The sequence below is a fragment of the Triticum aestivum genome, chromosome 4D, assembly GCF_018294505.1.
Source record: "Triticum aestivum cultivar Chinese Spring chromosome 4D, IWGSC CS RefSeq v2.1, whole genome shotgun sequence".
NCBI lineage: Eukaryota > Viridiplantae > Streptophyta > Magnoliopsida > Poales > Poaceae > Triticum > Triticum aestivum.
In genome coordinates, this window is record NC_057805.1 from 346,510,804 (window position 1) to 346,529,384 (window position 18,581).

Sequence of the window (18,581 nt, forward strand, 5' to 3'; positions counted from 1 at the left end):
TGACTGGGTCAACCCAGTCAACTGGGTCCACGGGGCCCACTGGCAGTGGTACTGGGGGTGGCCCCAGGCCAGCCACGTCGGCGGCCGGCGCCGGAGCGACTCCGACGAGCCAAACGCGGCGGCGCGGCTCGGGAGGGGCGCGGGTTTCGCGCACAGGGGGTCTGCGGGGTTGTGGCTGGGCGCGTTCGACGCGGCTCGGCGCCGCGCGTCCAACGGTGGTGGCCGGAGTGGCTGGAACGGGCGGGGGCGAGCACTTCGAGCTCGCCGGCGGCGAGGTGCTTCGGGCTGGGGCGGGTGCGGCGTTAGAGCGCGCGAGCGGCCGAACTAACTAGCTAGGCGGGTGCGGCACGATGCGGTCGAGGTAACGGGCCTACGCCCATGACCAAATGGTCACCGGAGACCCGCCGGCGACGAGCTCCGCGGCGCGGCGTTCGGGCGCGCGTGGGGAAGCCGCTAGGGGGCGCGCGAGAGAGAAAGGACAGGGGAGGAGGGGGGAGAGGCTCACCGCGCGGCACACGGAGGCCGGTGAGAGGCTTAGGACCAGCAGGTCGGCGTCGGGGAAGAAGGGGGTCGCCGGCGTCCGAAGCTGAAGACGAGCTCGGTGTGCTCGTTGTAGGGGCTCCGGTCTCCAACGGGCTGCACCAGACGCAGCAGCGGGCGACGGCGGTCCTTGGAGACACCTTGGGGCGGCGAGGCGGGCACGGTGGCCGTGTGAACGACGGTGAACGGAGGCGACCGCGTCGGGCGTGGGGAAGGGAGGAGCGGCGCGGACCTGGGGGGGAAGAGAGAGGCGCAGAGGCCGAGAGGAGAGAGAGAGGGGGGGAGTGGAGGTGCCCGAGGCGTCGCGGGAGGTGGAGGCCTTATCCTCTCGCGGCGATGCCGGCGAGGTGATCCGGCGGGGTCTCGCCCCTGTAGCGATGCGGTCGCTGGAACAGGGAAGACGACCGGGGAGGGGGAGTTGGGCTGGCTAGCTGGCCAGCTGGGCCAGTGGGCCAAGGCCCTTGGGGAGCCCGGGGTTTCTTTTCTTTTGCTTTCTTTTTACTTTTTATTTATTTTTCTTTTCTGTTTTATTTCCAGTTTCTCTTTTATTTTGTTTTAGTAAATTACCAAAGTGACACCTAAATAGATTTTACAAATTATGCCACTGCCACAATAGTTTAATACTTATAACAATTTAGTTTTGAAGATGTTTATTATTTTTAAAGCATTTAAATAATTGTATTTGCTACTGTTTTATTCATTTTAGAGTATTTAAACATTTTATAAAAGTGTGGTTTCTCCACCATAATTACCTATGCAATATTTGGTTCACTCCGAACATTTTAGTTTTAATATTTGAAAACTTTTATTGTTTTCTTTTATTTAAATTTTGAATTTGTTTCAGTTCTGAACTATCGAGAGTTTATCAACAGTAACCGCGGTGACATGGCATCATTAGCAGGGGATCACTGTAGCTTAATTATCCGGGCGTCACAGGAGACCCCGCGCCAGTAGGAGGTGATGACCAATCCAACGACATCCGTTATGAAGACTACATCATCATCGACGACACCGACTCCGACCCTGACAGTAGTGATGATGATTACGAAGATGAAGCTGGAGCGGATATCATGGAGTCTTCCACCGATCAAAATTTCTAGTAGACCACCATATGATCAGTAGTATTTCCCGCATGTATATAGTAGTAGTCCGAGCACTGTAACGATAGTTAGATCGATTGTATGCCCTTGTTTGAATTGATTTGGTGTGATATGATTGTGTTTGTCTCATGTGTATATGGGTAGTGATTTCCCCTTAGACCTCACTCTATTCTAATCTCTTCTCTCTAAACCCATCAGATGCCTCCGAGACGTGACACCGGATTTGTTTTCCCACCGGAGCTCACTCAGTTGATCCAGCAGCAGAATGCCTTGATGCAGTTGTTAGTTTAGAACCAAGGCAACAACAACAACAACAACAACAACCCACCGCCACCACCTCCAGTTGACAATTTAGCCCGTTTTCTGAGGTTGCGGCCGCCGGTGTTTTCCAGTAGCACCGAGCCGATAGTTGCTGATGATTGGCTACGCAGGATTGGAAGGGAGTTGACCACCGCAGGTTGCCTAGATGCTGAGAAGGTGCGTTTTGCCGCACATCAATTGGATGGACCCGCAGCCTCATGGTGGGAGAATTACACAGCCACTTTCCCTATAGCCAATATCACTTGGGAACAGTTTCAGCAAGCTTTCCGCACAGCCCATGTCTGAACTGGAGCTATGAGCATGAAGAAGCATGAGTTTCGCAACTTACGCCAGGGGAATCGTACTGTGGGGCAGTACGTAGATGGGTTTAACAAGTTATCTCGCTATGCCCCTGAGGATGTGGCCACAGATGCCGCGAAGCAGGAGAAGTTTATGGAAGGGTTGAATGATGAGATGAGCATGCAGTTAATGGTGGCAACATTTAACAACTACCAGGAGTTGGTAGACAAGGCCCTTATGATTGAAGGGAAGCAGCAACAAATTGAGAGCCACAAGAGGAAGTATGGACAAGGGAAGTACAATTCAGGGGCTCAGCAGAAGCCGCGTTTTACCCCGAACTCGGGAGGATATACCCATAACCATGGAGGCCACACTCACAATGGAGGAAGTTCTCATAATCACAATGGCCCCAAGAATGGGAATGGGAATGGAGCAAGCAACAATCAGAACTGCTCCAACCCAGCCACACCCGCCAAGAAGGACTTAAGTCACATTACTTGTTTCAAGTGCGGGAAGACTGGACACTACGCCACCAAGTGTTTTGAAGCAAAGAATGGCAACGCAATGGAAGCTCTGGGAAGAAGCCCAACCCTTTCAACAGGGGACAAGTGAACCACGTTAACGTGGAGGAGGTTGAAGAGCAGCCAGACGCAGTTATCGGTAAGTTTTTGGTTAAGTCATTTACCGCTCTCGTTCCTTTTGATACTGGTGCATCGCATTCATACATTTCAAGGGGATTTGTGGATAAGTATAAGTTGCCCACTAAAGTTCTTAGAACACCTATGTTAGTAACCTCACCCGGAGCTGAGTATATGGCAAGTAGTGGATGTTTCAGATGCCATTAACCATAGGTAGCCATACCTTCCCCTCAGACTTTATAATTCTAGAATCCCAAGGATTGGATGTGATTCTAGGCATGGATTGGTTGTCGATGTATGGAGGAAACATCGATTGCGCCAGTAAGTCAATTCTGCTCACCACCCCGGAGGGAAAAAGGATCAAGTATGTATCTAGGCATGCGCCTAGGAGGACTCAAGTAAATTCCCTCTCAGGAGTTGTTCAGGAGGAAGTGCTTTTTGTGAAGGATTACCCGGATGTGTTTCCAGAGGAATTACCAGGCATGCCGCCAGATCGAGACATCGAGTTTTTGATAGAGCTGTTGCCAGGCACCGGACCGATATCAAAGAGACCATACCGGATGCCCGCGAATGATCTGGAAGAGATCAAGAAACAGATTAAGGAGCTACTGGAGAAAGGTTACATCCGACGAAGTTCCTCACCATGGGGAGCCCCTGTGCTCTTGGTTGAGAAGAAGGATGGATCGTTGAGAATGGTTGTTGATTATCGTGCGTTGAATGAAGTGACGATCAAGAACAAGTACCCACTGCCGATGATCAATGATTTGTTTGACCAGCTGCAAGGAGCTAAAGTGTTTTCGAAGATCGATCTGCAATCAGGATATCACCAGCTGAAGATACGAGAAAAGGATATACCAAAGACAACTTTCACCACAAGATACGGGTTATATGAGTACACGGTTATGTCATTTGGATTGACTAATGCCCCTGCCTATTTCATGAGTATGATGAATAAGGTGTTTATGGAGTTCTTGGATAAGTTTGTTGTGGTGTTCATTGATGATATTTTGGTATACTCGAAGAATGAAGAGGAGCACAAGGAACACTTGCGTTTAGTTCTCGAGAAGCTCAGAGGACACCAGTTGTATGCCAAGTTCAGCAAATGTGAGTTTTGGTTGAAGGAGCGTTTTTGGTGGACTGGTATGAAGAAGGATATTGCCGAGTATGTAGCAGTGTGTGATGTATGTCAGAGAGTGAAGGCAGAACATCAGAAGTCAGCAGGACTACTGCAGCCTATGCCGATACCCGAATGGAAGTGGGACAAGCTTGGCATGGATTTTATCACCGGATTACCCAAGACCCGATCGGGATATGATTCTATCTGGGTAGTAGTTGATCGCTTGACCAAAGTAGTTCACTTTATCCCAGTGAAAACCACTTATACAAGTGCGAAGTTGGCCAAGATATATATGACCAGGATCGTATGTCTGCATGGAGTTCCGAGGACCATCGTATCATATAGAGGAACACAATTCACTTCAAAGTTTTGGCATCAGCTGCACCAGACTTTGGGGACCAGACTAGAGTTTACTACAGCCTTTCATCCGCAGACAGATGGACAGACTGAGAGAGTCAATCAGATTCTGGAGGACATGTTGAGAGCTTGTGCGCTAGATTATGGATCTAGTTGGGATGACAATTTGCCTTACGCGGAGTTCTCATACAACAATAGCTACCAAGCCAGTTTGAAGATGGCCCCTTTCGAAGCCTTGTATGGACGAAGATGCAGGACACCGTTGATGTGGGATGAAGTTGGAGACCGTCAGTTGTTTGGACCCGATTTGATCAAAGAGTCAGAAGAGAAGGTTTAGCTGATTCGAGATAGACTGAAGGTAGCACAGTCCAGGCAGAAGAGTTATGCAGACCCGAAATGCAAGGAGGTAGTCTATGAAGTCGGAGACAGAGCCTATCTTCCAGTATAACCTCTGCGAGGAGTTAAACGATTTGGAGTTAAGGGAAAGTTAGCCCCGAGATTTGTAGGACCATACCGAGTTTTGGAATGTATGGGAGAGGTTGCCTACAAGTTGGATTTACCCGAAGGATTGTCAGGAGTTCATGATGTGTTTCACGTTTCTCAGTTGAAGAAGTGCCATGCAAAGATGGCTGATATACCTCTGAGAGATACAGTGCCCCTGGAAGCTATTCAGTTGGACAGTGATCTGACCTATGAGGAGAAACCAGTTAAGATTCTCGAGTTTGCCAACCGAGTTACTCGCAGCAAAGTTATCAAGTTTTGCAAAGTTCAGTGGAGCCACCATACCGAGGATGAAGCCACCTGGGAACGAGAGGATGATCTACGCAAAGACCACCCACACCTATTTTCTAGCCAACCCGAATCTCGAGGGCGAGATTCATCTTAAGGGGGGTAGGTTTGTAACATCCCAAATTTTCAATTTGGAATGTTATACATAGGTCATTCATGCATATCATATTTTATTACATTTCGTTTCATGATCCTCGAAATTCTAAGCAACTCAAGGACCCATGGAGAGAGTTGGGGATTTCACCGTTTTTATATTTGAATTTTCTCAAATATCGAAACAAGGATCATTTTGGTTTTAATTACTTTTCCCTCCAAAAATATTTCATATTAAAAAATGAGAGGATACAATATGACTTCTCCAAAATAAATGAAATATTGGAGGAAAAATATTAAAATCAAACAAATAATTTTATTTGGATTTTATTGCTATTTTATTTGAATTAGAAAATATGCATTTTTCAAAATTGCACTCTTAGGCCAAGAAAATGTTCACTTTGTTCTAAATATTCTATTTAGACGGTGAAAATTTGTTTTGGCATTTTTAGATTTTTATTTTATTTTTTTGGATTTTTTCCGGCGGAATCTGTTTAAAAAAAAAGGTCAACGCCCGACTGGGCCAGCGGCCCAGCCGAGCCGGCCCACCTCGCGCCGCCGTCTCCCTCGCGGAATCCGCGCCGCGCATGCCAGCCCCGCCGTGGCCGAGTCGGTCACGACGCCGTCGCCCCTCCCCCACGCTACCTCTGCCCCCCTAATAAATACCGCCGCCGCCCCCCCTCTTGCCCCACACCGCCGCCGCACCGCACCCCGCCTCCCAAGCCGCACTGCAGCCCCGCCGCCTCGCACCGCCGCACGCCTCCGCGCCGCCCGCCGCCGCTGCTGCCGTGTTGCGCCGCCGCCCGCGCCGCGTCCCGCTGTCGCGCCGCCGTCGCCTAGCCGCCGGAGCCGCCGCCCCGGTTGCGCCTTGCCGGAATCCGAGCCGCCGCCGTCGGATCTCATCGTCCCGGTTTTTTTGTTTTTTTAAAAAAAAACCTAGATGCGTTTTTTGGTTCGGTTTTCGCCGGTTTACTTATTTAGCGGACGCTCGTCCGTTCGTTCGTTTTTACGAACGATATTCGCCGGTTAGGTTCAGACAGTGAACGTTCGTCCGTTAGTCTTTTCTTTTTACTTTATTTTCACCCAGGGACCTATCCGCGATTACTTTTATCGCAGATTAGCCCCTGATCTTCAAATACTTGCCGTTTCTTAACCGTTTGTCCAAATCCAGTGAAACCAACGCCAAAATCTTTGTCTCGAGTCCCTCTTTCTGTTTAATCAACTTGAACAAGGTTTTGACAATTTAAAATTTGGTTTCAAGCAGATTTGTATTCGAAGTTTTTTTGACCGTAGTTTCAGTTCCGTAGCTCCGATTTGATTGATTCTTTTTGCAGATCGAATCTCTTCAGTTGAGCTTTCATATTTGATCTTCTTATTTGAGTTTTACCTGTGCATCTTTGCTTGAGTGCTTATGTATGGTATTATTTGTTTGCGATAGAATTCCCGGAGTGCGAAGCGTGCTACTATGAGTCACTAGGTTTTGCGGATCGTCAGCAAGGCAAGTAACACATTGATTAGGGATGGCACCCGCAGGGTATGGGTACGGGTGGAGCTACCCCATACCCTTACCCGTCCGCCCTGAGTTTACCCATCACCCATGCCCATACCCGTCAAGGGTACAATTTTTTCCCATATCCGTCACCCGCCAGGGTATATGGGTACCCGCGGGTACAAATAACCGCGTTTACAACACATCAATTGAGTAGAAAATAGTTGTAAAAAGCAACATATAATCATAAATTATTAATAGCAACACATTTTAAACAGCAATGTACAACAACATATTGTAACAACAACATATTCTCATAAAGAAAAATACTTGCCTATAAAGTGACATATAAAAATGTTAAACAACAACACATAATCATAAATAACAACACATATGCATACACTTTTAGTTCACGAAATCATGATAAATTATAGAGATAATTTGAATACACATTAGAGTTTTTACCTAGCATGATTAGGAGGGGAAATGAATACATTGGAATATTAACGGAAACCCACCTGTCAACATTTTAGATGGGTACGCGGGCATGGGTTATACGATCCCATACCCGTACCCTCTCTACCCGATGGGTATGATATTTTCCCATTTAATTACCCATGGGTAATTTTTTGTCCCATACCCTTACCCTAATAGGGTTTTTACCCACAGGGTACGCGGATAATGGGTACCCATTGCCATCCCTAACATTGATCATACTCTTTTCATACCCAGTTTTTATGCATTAGTTTCAATCCTCAAACACTGCATGATTAGGATGTGATTAACGTGTGGGTATTGGGAAGTAGATGATGAGGTAGAACCTATTGCCCTGTTTATTATCAAACCCTGGGAGTTACTTCTACGTTATGCTTATGTTGCTATGCTATGCTCGTAGACGTGGTTTGGTTTGAGAGATCCATGGCAGTTGTGAGTGTTTAATTAATGGCTAACTTAAGGTGGCAACTTTAATACACATCTGGGTGGATTTCTTGTGGGCACCTGGAGAATCCAGTGTTGTCCTAGGATATCTCGGAGTACCCGTGTGATCATCCTACGGTCCGTCACCCAGGCTCAAAGGGATCATAAGATTATTCATGCTAGAAACTTCCGTGTGCAGCCACAAGCTATTATGGGCTCTAGCATAGTTGAGTATATATGTTGCATGACCTCTTTCAATGGCGGGCTAGCAGATGTAGGGGAAAGTAGGTGTAACTGTCCACCCAGAGTAAAGAGTTAATGTTTCTGAAAGACTGTGTCTCGTTCATCTGTTTTTCAAACACCATGTAGTGCGAGAAATCCAACGAAGGAGATCGAGTCTTGTGGGGAAAAGTGCGCAAACCTCTGCAGAGTGTACAAACTAATCATGGTTAGCCGTGTCCCCGGTTATGAACATCTTGAGTATCTGGTCTTGGATTATCTTATGGATCTCATCACTCTAATTTAATTTGTTGGGTTGATAACTACTTTTAATTGGGTTTGAGTTGGAGGAACCTTCTCAATGTTGTTCAACTACCATGATAGTTAAATAAAATATATTCCTTTGTTGTAGGGAAAAATTGGCTTTTCGCAAAAACATATTAACCATAGAACCTCCACTAGCCATATATGCATGTAGTGATAGCATCTATCTTGTTCATTGCTCTACTGTGTTATATTGCCAGCATATTCCATGTGCTGACCCGTTTTCGGGCTACAACGTCTCATGTTGCAGACTTTTCAGACGAAGAGTAAGGTGCGCTAGGTCGTTGTCGTGCACTCAGCTATGTCGTTGGAGTTGATGGACTCACTTTATCTTCCAAACCTTCCGCTGTTATTTATTTAGATGGCCTTAACCCATATTTATTGTAATAAGTTCTCTTTTGAGACTATCGATGTAATAAGTGTGTGATTGCTACTTTGTTATAAATCCTTCGAGTACTGTGTGTGTCAGCATTACCGATCCAGGGATGACACTTAAGCACAGAGACTTGACCGTCTGAGGTCGGGTCGCTACAGGCCTGGCGAGAGGGCGTCGAGCAGAGCGCGTCGCGGTAGGACGGGGCATCAGATCCGGCGGAGGAGGGACTCGACTCCATCCATCGCAGCTCACGGCTACGGCCGACGGTCGGGGGGCAACGGGGTGGCCATGGGGAGTGGGGGGCGACGGTCCCGGAGTGGCGATCGTCATGAGCAGGTGGGCGCTGGGGCCGGAGTGGCCGGCGGCGCAGGAGAGCCTAACACGAGCGACAACTATCATTCTCAACCAACGATCAACTAGACGTTCTCCCCAGAGTTAGCGTTCTTGTTAGACCGACGGAGATGTTGGTTTCTTTGAGTTGGGTGTACGTGACATCATGGTTAATAGAATTGATAAACTACTCATATTAGGACTTTCTTTTTCGGAAGTTCATCTCCAAAGAACCTCCGAAAAAATGGTTCTCAGGTTCATGTGAGTAAGCACAAAGTGGGCTGATTAAGCATATTTGACCAAGCTATATTCCAGGGGATAGTCAGTCATAACAAATGGAAATCGATGATTGTGGTCAGGGCGTTACACGTGCCCAAGCATGGAGTGGCTTACTTAGTAATCAAATCAATTTCTCAACATGCTCCTAAGGCTCAAATCATGTCTATCCTATGTTTGTCATCGCCATCTTCAAGTTCATAGATAGAACTAAGATAAGCTAAAACAATAATTAATTATTGCTACCTCACTGAGTGGTAGCAACGAAAATGAAAGGTCGAAAAATCTGTGAAAACACATGCGACAACCATAAATGATAGAAGCCTTGTTTGCTATAGTGGTGCATAATATCAAAATTTGCCAAATTGTCCGTTATTTTATTTATTATAGTTGCTATTTTTGGTATAAAACTATTTTAATGCTCATTTTATTTTAATTCTTGTTGTAGCTAAAGAAACAAATAGTTGGCCGGCTAGAATGCTAAAATTTCTACTCGTACTTCACTACTTATAGATTGACAATTTACTATGAATGAAACTTAGCACAGCACAGCACAGCTGAAGAACCATAAACTAAGCCTCCTTTCCAAAACAAGTCTCCTCGTTTTACTTGAAAATCAAAACAAAAATCACGATACTTATTTTGAAATGGAGGGAGTAATAGAAAAGCAAGCTTACAAGTGTGCGGCTCAGATTGATTTAGAATTAGTAGCTTATTTTAGAAACAAGGCAAACTTGTTTTCTCGTAGAAAAAAAGGCCATTGCATGAGGTCTCAAAACGTGTGGATGAGACGAAGCGTTCCTGTTGAACCAGAAAAACGATGCCAGAAAAGGTAAAACTGTACTACTCTAGTCCACAGATCACTCTCCAGCCTCCAACCCCATCCCTTTCATTACCACAAAAAGAAAAACCCAGCCATGCCTAAACGCCGTGAAGACGTGACGAGGCTACGCCGTGACGATCTTTCCTGCGGCGCCCCTCCCGGGCCCACTGTCAACTACAGTAGCCGCCAACCCGCACCTACCGAAGTGCGTCGCTCGGCCCCACCCGGCAGCGCCCCGGCCGCGGCGGAGCCCCACGCGGCGCTCCACGTGTCGGGGCTCCCCGGGCGGATCTGACGGGCCGATGGAGCGCGCGGCTTTAGATTTCGTCGGATCCCGGCGGGTCGCAAGCCCCACCTGCTCCCTCCGGCCCTCCTCGCCTCCACTTGCTCCACGTCATGGTCGCCCCGTTATCTATTTCCTCCCTCTCGTCCCCTCGCCTCCTTCCTTCCTTCGGCACCACCACTTCTCTCCTCTCTTCTCCCCACAGAGCCCAGGCTCAGTTTTATCTCTCGCCTGGTCCTCGTGACACCCCGCCGCGTTGTGGAAACATCCACGGCTACTTCCACGCGCGGGTCAAAGCTCGCGCGCCCACGCCCATGCCGCCACCGCCCGCCCCTCGACCCACCACGGTGCGCGCCCTTCCCTCTGGCAACGCAAGCGCTCGTCTCTGTCCACCTTTTTGGGGGTTCGCTTTAGCTGATTTTGGGGCCGGGGGCCTCGAAATTCGGTGGATCTCGGCCGCCCGCCGCCGGAATCCGGCACGGGTGGACCGCCGTGAGGCGCTCTGTCAGTGATGCCTCGTCGGGGTTGAGTCGCGGTGGGAGTTTGACGCTTGGTTTACCTGTCTGATTCTGTTGAAAGCTCGAGTACTGCTGATGCAGTCTAATTTCATCTCATCACCAAGACTATTTCCTCAGTCTTTTAAGCTCCTATAATCTCTAAATTACGCTCATCTTTGCTCCAGTAACTAGTACCAATTTTGTACGGTAAATCCGTTCTCGCGCCGAGCCTTAACAATTTCGTACGGTGTGCGTGTCAATTGACGACGAACTGCCCATAATTCGAAGCATTTCTCATGCTCGTGATAGATTCGACCTTGATCCATGCGTGCTCGTTGCAGATTCCAGTCGTTGGATGCAGCATGCCCATTTCTGAAGCCAGGGCAGGGCATGCGCCGTCGTCTGTGAACCGTCTCTAGTTGCAAACGCCACGGATCCAGCTGATGGTGAGCGCCGGTCAAGCTGGCGCGGACGGACCTTCCACCAGTGATATTAGGGGAACCGGAAACGGCGCCGTAGAGAATGGCCATGCCCTCGAGGCAAACGAGGACAAGGAATGGAGGGGCGGCATCAAGGAAGAGGACTGGCCCAGCACGCACAGTGCGCCGCCGGGCTTGGACGAGCAGAAGCAGCAGCAAGACCGGGTTATCCGGTGGGAGAAGTTCCTGCCGGTGAAGACACTAAGGGTCTTGCTGGTGGAGAACGATGACTGTACCCGACATGTTGTCCGTGCTCTGCTCCGTAAGTGTGGCTATGAAGGTAATGCCCTGCAAATTTAAACTCTAGTTTCAAGTAAATTATTAAATTGGATTTTGATCTTTTGTTGTTTGTAGGTCTGTTAGAGGCCAGAGTGTTCATGTTATTGTATTTTGTTCTCTCTCTCTTTCAGTTTTAGATTTCACTTCGAGTTGATTTTGAACTGATAGTGCGACCATACATCTATCACAACATTTATACAGGGGGATACTGAGGCTGGAGGTTATCCTCCTTTTCCAAAACAAAAAAGAACAAGGGGATACTGGACTTGCTTATTGTGGAAAAGGGGGAACTGAAATTGCTTGTTGTGAAAAAGAGTGCATCGAGCATGCTAAAATAAGAGCAATGATTTTGATGGCACATCCTAATTGATCATAGCTAAAGACACCATGATGCCGACCTGTATTTAGAACATGAAATCTTCATTCAATTCCCCAGTCAGCAATTAGTTGATCTGGCTATTAGTTTTACTTCAGTGGAAGAAGGTGCCTGATGGTGAATGCTCCCGTCTTGGTGCATCAGTTGATGGGCATGGTCAATCTTGATCAATCAGCATAGTTTTGTTAACTGTTAACATGAATGAATGCATAAATGGCCAGGAACTTTTGTTAGAAAGATGCCAAGGTGAGCACCAACACCGAGAAAGAAAAATCAAATAGCCAACTGACATTTGGTCTTGCTGCTAATTGAAATCAGTGCAACTGAAGTGATTTGACAAGGCTTTAACTTATCCCCACTCTCACAAGCTAACTGAACCTAGGAACTTTGCAAACTTGAGCCTAGTTATCTTTGAGTAGTTTCTTGCACTAAATTGGGTAAATACAAACTCTATTCAAGTGTCATGGATCTTCCTGATGTAAATTGCACGTTTGATGTTTTTGTTAATTCGGTCGGTACATTATGTTATTTCCTATTAGAATTATGCCTTTCCTTTTATATTCAAAGGTGAAAGCTAAATCAATATTGCTTTTCTTTGAAACTGTTTCAATTACGTCAATCCATTGACTGCAAAATGCATATCTTTCCTTTGTAGTTATCTCTGCTGAGAATGGATTGCATGCATGGCAATATCTTGAAGATGTGCAAAACCGTATTGACCTGGTATTAACCGAGGTCGCCATGCCTTGTCTATCTGGCATTGGTCTGCTCAGTAAGATCACGAGTCACAGTATTTGCAAGGGCATTCCTGTGATCAGTAAGCAGCTTTCCTGCTCAACCATATTGCTCCAACAGATTAATACACTTATTTTGGTCCTTGCTAATTTGTTAGTTTAAATATTCTTAGCTTCTAAAGCTTATGTTGTTTCTGTGCAGTGATGTCTAAGAATGACTCGATGAGTACAGTCTTTAGGTGTCTATCAAAGGGAGCAGTTGACTTCTTAGTGAAGCCGATACGGAAGAATGAACTTAAGACCCTTTGGCAGCACATATGGAGGCGATGCCACAGTGTAAGTTGCTTGTTGTTGGTCTAGCTTATTTCATGTCGGAAAACCAAGCCCAAAAGTCACGAGGGCATAGTTTCTTTGACCTACCTATTTATCTTCTCTGATTATCACTCTGGAATTTGCCTTTTTCTGAATCTAGTCCAGTGGAAGTGAAAGTGGCATCCATACACAAAAATGTTCCAAACCGAAGGCTGGTGATGAATATGAGAACAACAGTCATGATGACGATGACGATTGCGGCAGTCATGATGACGATGACGATGACGATGATGATGCCGATGACGACTTTAGTGTTGGGCCCAATGCTAGGGATGGCAGTGATAATGGCAGTGGCACTCAGGTACGTCGGTTACTTAAAATTGGAAGGTACTTCTTACTCATCAGAAGATTGCGATAGATGTAATATAAAGGGTATTAGTTGAATACTACTCGGAACAAATGTTTGACTCTTCCAAAATTAATAGGATTAATACCTCTGCTGTTGAAAAGCTATGTGTTAAGTACAATTTTTTCGTGCACATACTTTGTACTTCCTAGTAATTCACTAATTCACCCCAGATCAGATCCTAGAGCGATTCACCGTGGGCATTTTAGACCTTTTAACGTCTCACCCTGAGTCCACCCTTAGAACTGAGTAACAAAATGATAGCGTTTGTGCCAATGTTTTTTAAGAAATCTCTTTTGAAAATCTATTCTCATGCCGCCGATCTATATTAAAATGCAGAGTTCATGGACGAAGCGTGCTGTGGAGATTGATAGCCCACAACTTTTGTCTTCTGATCATCTAGCAGAATCACCTGATAGTACTTGTGCGCAAGTAATTCACCCCAGATCAGAGATAGGCAGCAATAGGTGGTTGCCGACTGCAAATAAAAGGAACATCAATAATCAAAAAGAAAATAATGGTATCTTATGCTAACAGTATCCTTTGTACAAAGCAAATACACCTTTTTCTTTTACTGTCTGTCAACCAACTGCCACTTCTATGCAGATGACTCCATGGGGAAATACTTAGAAATAGGCGCTCCTAGAAATTCAAGTCTTGGGTATCAATCTTCTCCAAATGAGATGTCTGTTAATCCAACAGAAAAACAGCATGAGAATCTCACATCCCAAAACAAGTCAGTAAACAAAATAGTCATCGACAAACCAACTTGTCAAACTGCTGATTTGATTAGTTCAATAGCCAGAAACACAGAATCGAAACAGGCTGCTAGAATCACTGATGCACCTGACTGCTCCTCCAAGATGCCAAACGGGAATGAAATGAAAAACGATTCTCCCATCAACATGCCATCCCAAGAGCTGGGTCTGAAGATATCGGAAACAACTAGATGTGAAACTGAAATCCATGATGAACGAAGTATTCCGAAAAGATCAAATCTGTCAGCATTCACCAGGTGCAAAGCATAACATCACTATAGTTACTAAGTTATGAACACAGCAATAAGTTGCGTACTAACTGTCCTTTATTTTGCAAGGTACCATACTCCCATGGCTTCCGATCAAGGTGGGGCAACATTTCGGGGAAGCTGTTCACCTCAAGATAACAGCTCAGAGGCTGTGAAAACGAACTCCACCTGCAAGATGGAGTCAAATTCAGATGCTGCTCAAATAAAGCAGGGCTCAAATGGCAGTAGCAACAACAATGACATGGGCTCCAGTACAAAGAGTGCCATCGCAAAGCCTTGTACAGACAGGGAGAGAGTTATGTTACCATCACTTGTTAAATCGAACCAGCAGACTTCAGCATTCCATCCGGTGCAGCACCAAGTGTCACCAGCTCATGTGGCACGCAAGGACAAAGCTGCTGAAGAAATTGCCAATGCAGTGAAAGTGGGCCACTCAAGCGAGGCACAGCAAAGCTCTGTGCAGCATCACCATCATGCACACTATTACCGCCATGTTATGGCACAGCAACAGACATTAATTGACGGTGCATCAAACGCTCGGTGTGGCTCATCCAATGCTTCCGATTCACCCATGGAAGGTCATGCTGCTAACTATGGTGTGAATGTGAGCGTCTCAGGCAGCAATAATGGAAGCAATACGCAGAATGGAAGTAGCTCCGCTCCCAATATTGCAAGGCCAAACATGGAGAGTGGTACCATGGACAAAATTGAGGCTGACGGTGGCAATGGCAGCGGGAGCAGGCCGAGCGGTAGTGGCAATGACATGGTTTGTCAGAATCAGCTCAGCCAACGAGAAGCTGCAGTGAACAAATTCAGGCAGAAGCGGAAAGAGAGGAACTTCGGGAAAAAGGTAAATCTATTTTCAGCTACATGCTTTCTAAAGCAGGGACTTCCAAAATTAGGCCCCTTTCAGTTTGATTTAGTATAGTATGAATGACCAGGAATGTTTTCCTAGTAGTTGGACGCAAGTCATGATGATGATGAATATTAACTTCTTACTTCTGAAAGAGAGAAACGCTTAATTTCGTCAAAACAAAACAAAAAGAGAAAGAGCGAGAGAGAAACATGAGCTTTTATGTTGCTTCCAAAAATGTAATGGCAGGCCACTAAACGGAATAGCATAGCAGCATAGGCGTAGAAAATGTAATTGATAGTGCCTTGGGGAGTGTGATTTTATCTGCTGAAGCATTTGACGTCTCTGATGGTCTGTATTGACGGCCTCGTCGGCTTGGCTATTTTCAGGTGCGGTACCAAAGCAGGAAGAGACTGGCCGAGCAGCGGCCACGTGTCCGTGGGCAATTCGTTCGACAGTCTGGACAAGATGAGGCAGGCCAAGCAGAAGACGGATGACACGACCCTCCCTTCTGGTCCACTGTAGCGTCTGTTACTACATACGTACATAGGTTATTGACTCTCACATTAGAGTGCTCAACAAATAAAGACCCACCCGTATGATTATTGTCCCTGGCCGGCCGACTCCAGATGAACTTTTGTAATATCTAATCTATGTGGCCATCCGTCGTAGTAAGTACCATGCATGTTACCCCTCGTTGTGGTTTGCGATCTTCAGTTCTCTTGGAGAGATAGATATGCTTAGTCTTACTCAAGAAGAGTCTTAAGAAGGAGCAAGCCAGTAGCCAAGTTGTCACTCATATCTGTATATATCTATCTATATACATAATGCATGTTAAATTATTCAACCTTGACCAAGCTGTCACTCGTATCTATCTATATCTATCTATATACATAATGCATGTTAAATCATTCCACCTTGACCAAGCTGATATAACTGACAAGGTGGTGTTCTAAAGTCAAAAGGTTGCACTTCACTTCTACTCCCTCTGTAGAGAAATATAAGCTTGTTTAGATCACTAATATAATGATCTAAACAATCATATACTATTTCTTTACAGAGGGGGTAATATAAGACCTTTTAGATCACTACTTTACAGAGGGAGTAATTATGTTTTGGCATTGCAGTTCCCCTAGCGTCTGCTCGAATACTCCATATCACAGGCTTACAATGTTGTGTACATCCCCTTTTCCAATGAATAAAGGCAACACAAACTTCCCAAAAAAAGGCAAAAAGAGATGCAACCATGCAGGTCCTGAACCGGGCAATGCTGCTTTCCTTTCCATGATATTCCTTAAAACAGGGCAACTTCAACATAACGAGAGACGCATCAACTGGCATCACTGAAGCGATATCTGCTGTGCAGCTTTACTGTGGCCAAAGTTCTAATGTCTGCTCCCTGGGTAGAAGAAGTCTGCGCCGTTTTCCTTCACCTTAAAATGGAAGCTCCAAACTTTCCGCCCTTTCGCCGGCCTTTGCTCGATGAGCATTCCTTTGTTTACCACTGACAGCTGTTGACAAAAGAATGAAACGCTTGTCAACTCTAAATAAAATGGACGGTGCCAAGTGCCACCATTCACAATAAGACCAACGTTTGCCGGAGTAATTCACAGCTATCTATAGTGGCTCAAAAAATCAAGCCAAGAACCTAAAGTATGCAGAGTGGTGATCAAGAAGGAACCTGACCTGTCCATGAACATCAGTGGCTAAACCAGTGCTCAGAGGTGCTGCTTTAATCACAAGATCCGCAATATAGCGCAGATGTGCGAGAAGTCCCACACCATCCTCGCTTGAATAAATATCCTCATGAATAAGAACCACAAGCGAGCAATTCTGCCAAGACACAAACAAGGTGTAAAAAATGTGAATATGCTGTGAAGAAAGAGTACTGGCAGTGATTGGCAGATTCAGTTTTACCATCTCAGACGTAAGTGTCACACAATAATGCAAGAAGTCCAAGACATCATCTGCAGAACCATTGGCAGCAACTTCCAAGAGTGAAACATCATCTATCATAACCGTGAACCGACCTGCATTTTCTCCAGCCCTGCATGTCTCCACCACTCTCTGAACAGCACTATACAGCTGAGCTAAGCTATCAGCAATGGCACCTCCCCGTGTTCCACCTGAGTAAACAAGCATGCAAATCAGTGACTTGTTAACAATGATGCAGCATTTGGAGAAACAAGGTACTCAAAGATTGTTTGCTTGCTTGCCTGGGAACCCCTGCAAGTCAAAGAAATGAAGTCTCTCACTCTTCCTATGCATGGATAAGTTACAGCCCTGGAAAATTTCAGAAGAAGAAATCATGAGCCGTCCAACATTTAGAGTAGGCCACAGTACTGGTAGAAATCGAAAAATATACGCTCTCTGAATGGTCAGTCCAGCCTCCAGTGCAGCAATCAAAGTTAGATTTAACTTGTGCAAACTTGCTAGACCTTCTGGTTCTGGATGAGCTGGTTGTTGAAATACTGAAATTTCACATACATTGAGCTATTGCTGCCAGTTCATTCGGTACTGGCTTCCTGGCAACACAAGTATACAGTTCTGACATGAAGCATTATGCATAAACCCAATGATTCACTGTTATGATGGATGATGTTGGGCAACGGAGTCGGATTTACGACAGCGACTTCCAGCAGTGAAACATCATCAGTCATAACCGTGAAGTCCCCCCAGTCCAACCTATTTAAACTTTCAAAGTGCGAGTGTTTGGTATGGGATTCGGTCCCATATTCAGATTAGAGCAAACTTATTTATACTATTCCGTAGATTCTATACCCAGATCACCTTGTCAAATTTTGTGATGGACTGTCACCCATTTATTTACAGATGATGAATCGAAGCAAGCATGAGCACGATTACATAATTTCTCTACTAAGAACATACTACAAGTCTGCAGTACTCACTAAGTAAGTAACAAGTGTGTGTGAGACAGAGAGCGTGGTTAGGTTATGGTAAGGCTGGGAGCAAGCACGGGACGCTTACCATCTTGCGGAGGACGCGGTCGTAGTGCGAAAAGGGCTGCGCGAGGGCGAGGAGCGCCGCGCCACCGCCACCGCCACCGCCCGCAGCGAGCGCGCGCTTGAGGAGGAGGTGGAGGACGAAGGCGGCGGGCGCCTCCACGCAGTCCTCCACCACCACCACCCGCGCGCCGGCGCACATGGCCTCGCTGAGGAGGTCCCCCGCGCCGTACTCCTCCATCTCCGCCTCAAGCTGCGGCGGCGGCGGCAGCCAAGGAAGGAAAAGGAGGTGCCTGAGCGAATTTCACAGAGAGCAAAGAAAAAACAAAGTCCAGAGGAAGGCGCACTTGGAGGAAGTACGTAACGTAGGTCCGAAGGCGCAT

At 46.4% G+C, this 18,581-nt stretch overlaps 2 protein-coding genes across 2 annotated transcripts; one reads left to right on the plus strand and one right to left on the minus strand.

Moving 5' to 3' along the window:
- The first annotated feature begins 10,385 nt into the window (after positions 1 to 10,385).
- On the plus strand, positions 10,386 to 16,082 carry LOC123097824 (two-component response regulator-like PRR73). The gene is made up of 9 exons (XM_044519655.1): positions 10,386 to 10,619; positions 11,111 to 11,528; positions 12,559 to 12,720; positions 12,840 to 12,973; positions 13,110 to 13,310; positions 13,695 to 13,875; positions 13,962 to 14,370; positions 14,452 to 15,232; positions 15,625 to 16,082. Exons 2-9 carry the CDS (start codon positions 11,213 to 11,215, stop codon positions 15,730 to 15,732), a joined length of 2,292 nt encoding a protein of 763 aa, XP_044375590.1. The 5' UTR covers positions 10,386 to 10,619; positions 11,111 to 11,212; the 3' UTR covers positions 15,733 to 16,082.
- A 213-nt stretch (positions 16,083 to 16,295) lies between these two features.
- On the minus strand, positions 16,296 to 18,524 carry LOC123097827 (elongator complex protein 6). Its single transcript, XM_044519658.1, has 5 exons — positions 18,224 to 18,524; positions 17,452 to 17,518; positions 17,153 to 17,361; positions 16,922 to 17,068; positions 16,296 to 16,746 (listed from the first exon to the last, which is right to left on the minus strand). Exons 1-5 carry the CDS (start codon positions 18,437 to 18,439, stop codon positions 16,621 to 16,623), a joined length of 765 nt encoding a protein of 254 aa, XP_044375593.1. The 5' UTR covers positions 18,440 to 18,524; the 3' UTR covers positions 16,296 to 16,620.
- Between the last annotated feature and the right edge of the window lie 57 nt (positions 18,525 to 18,581).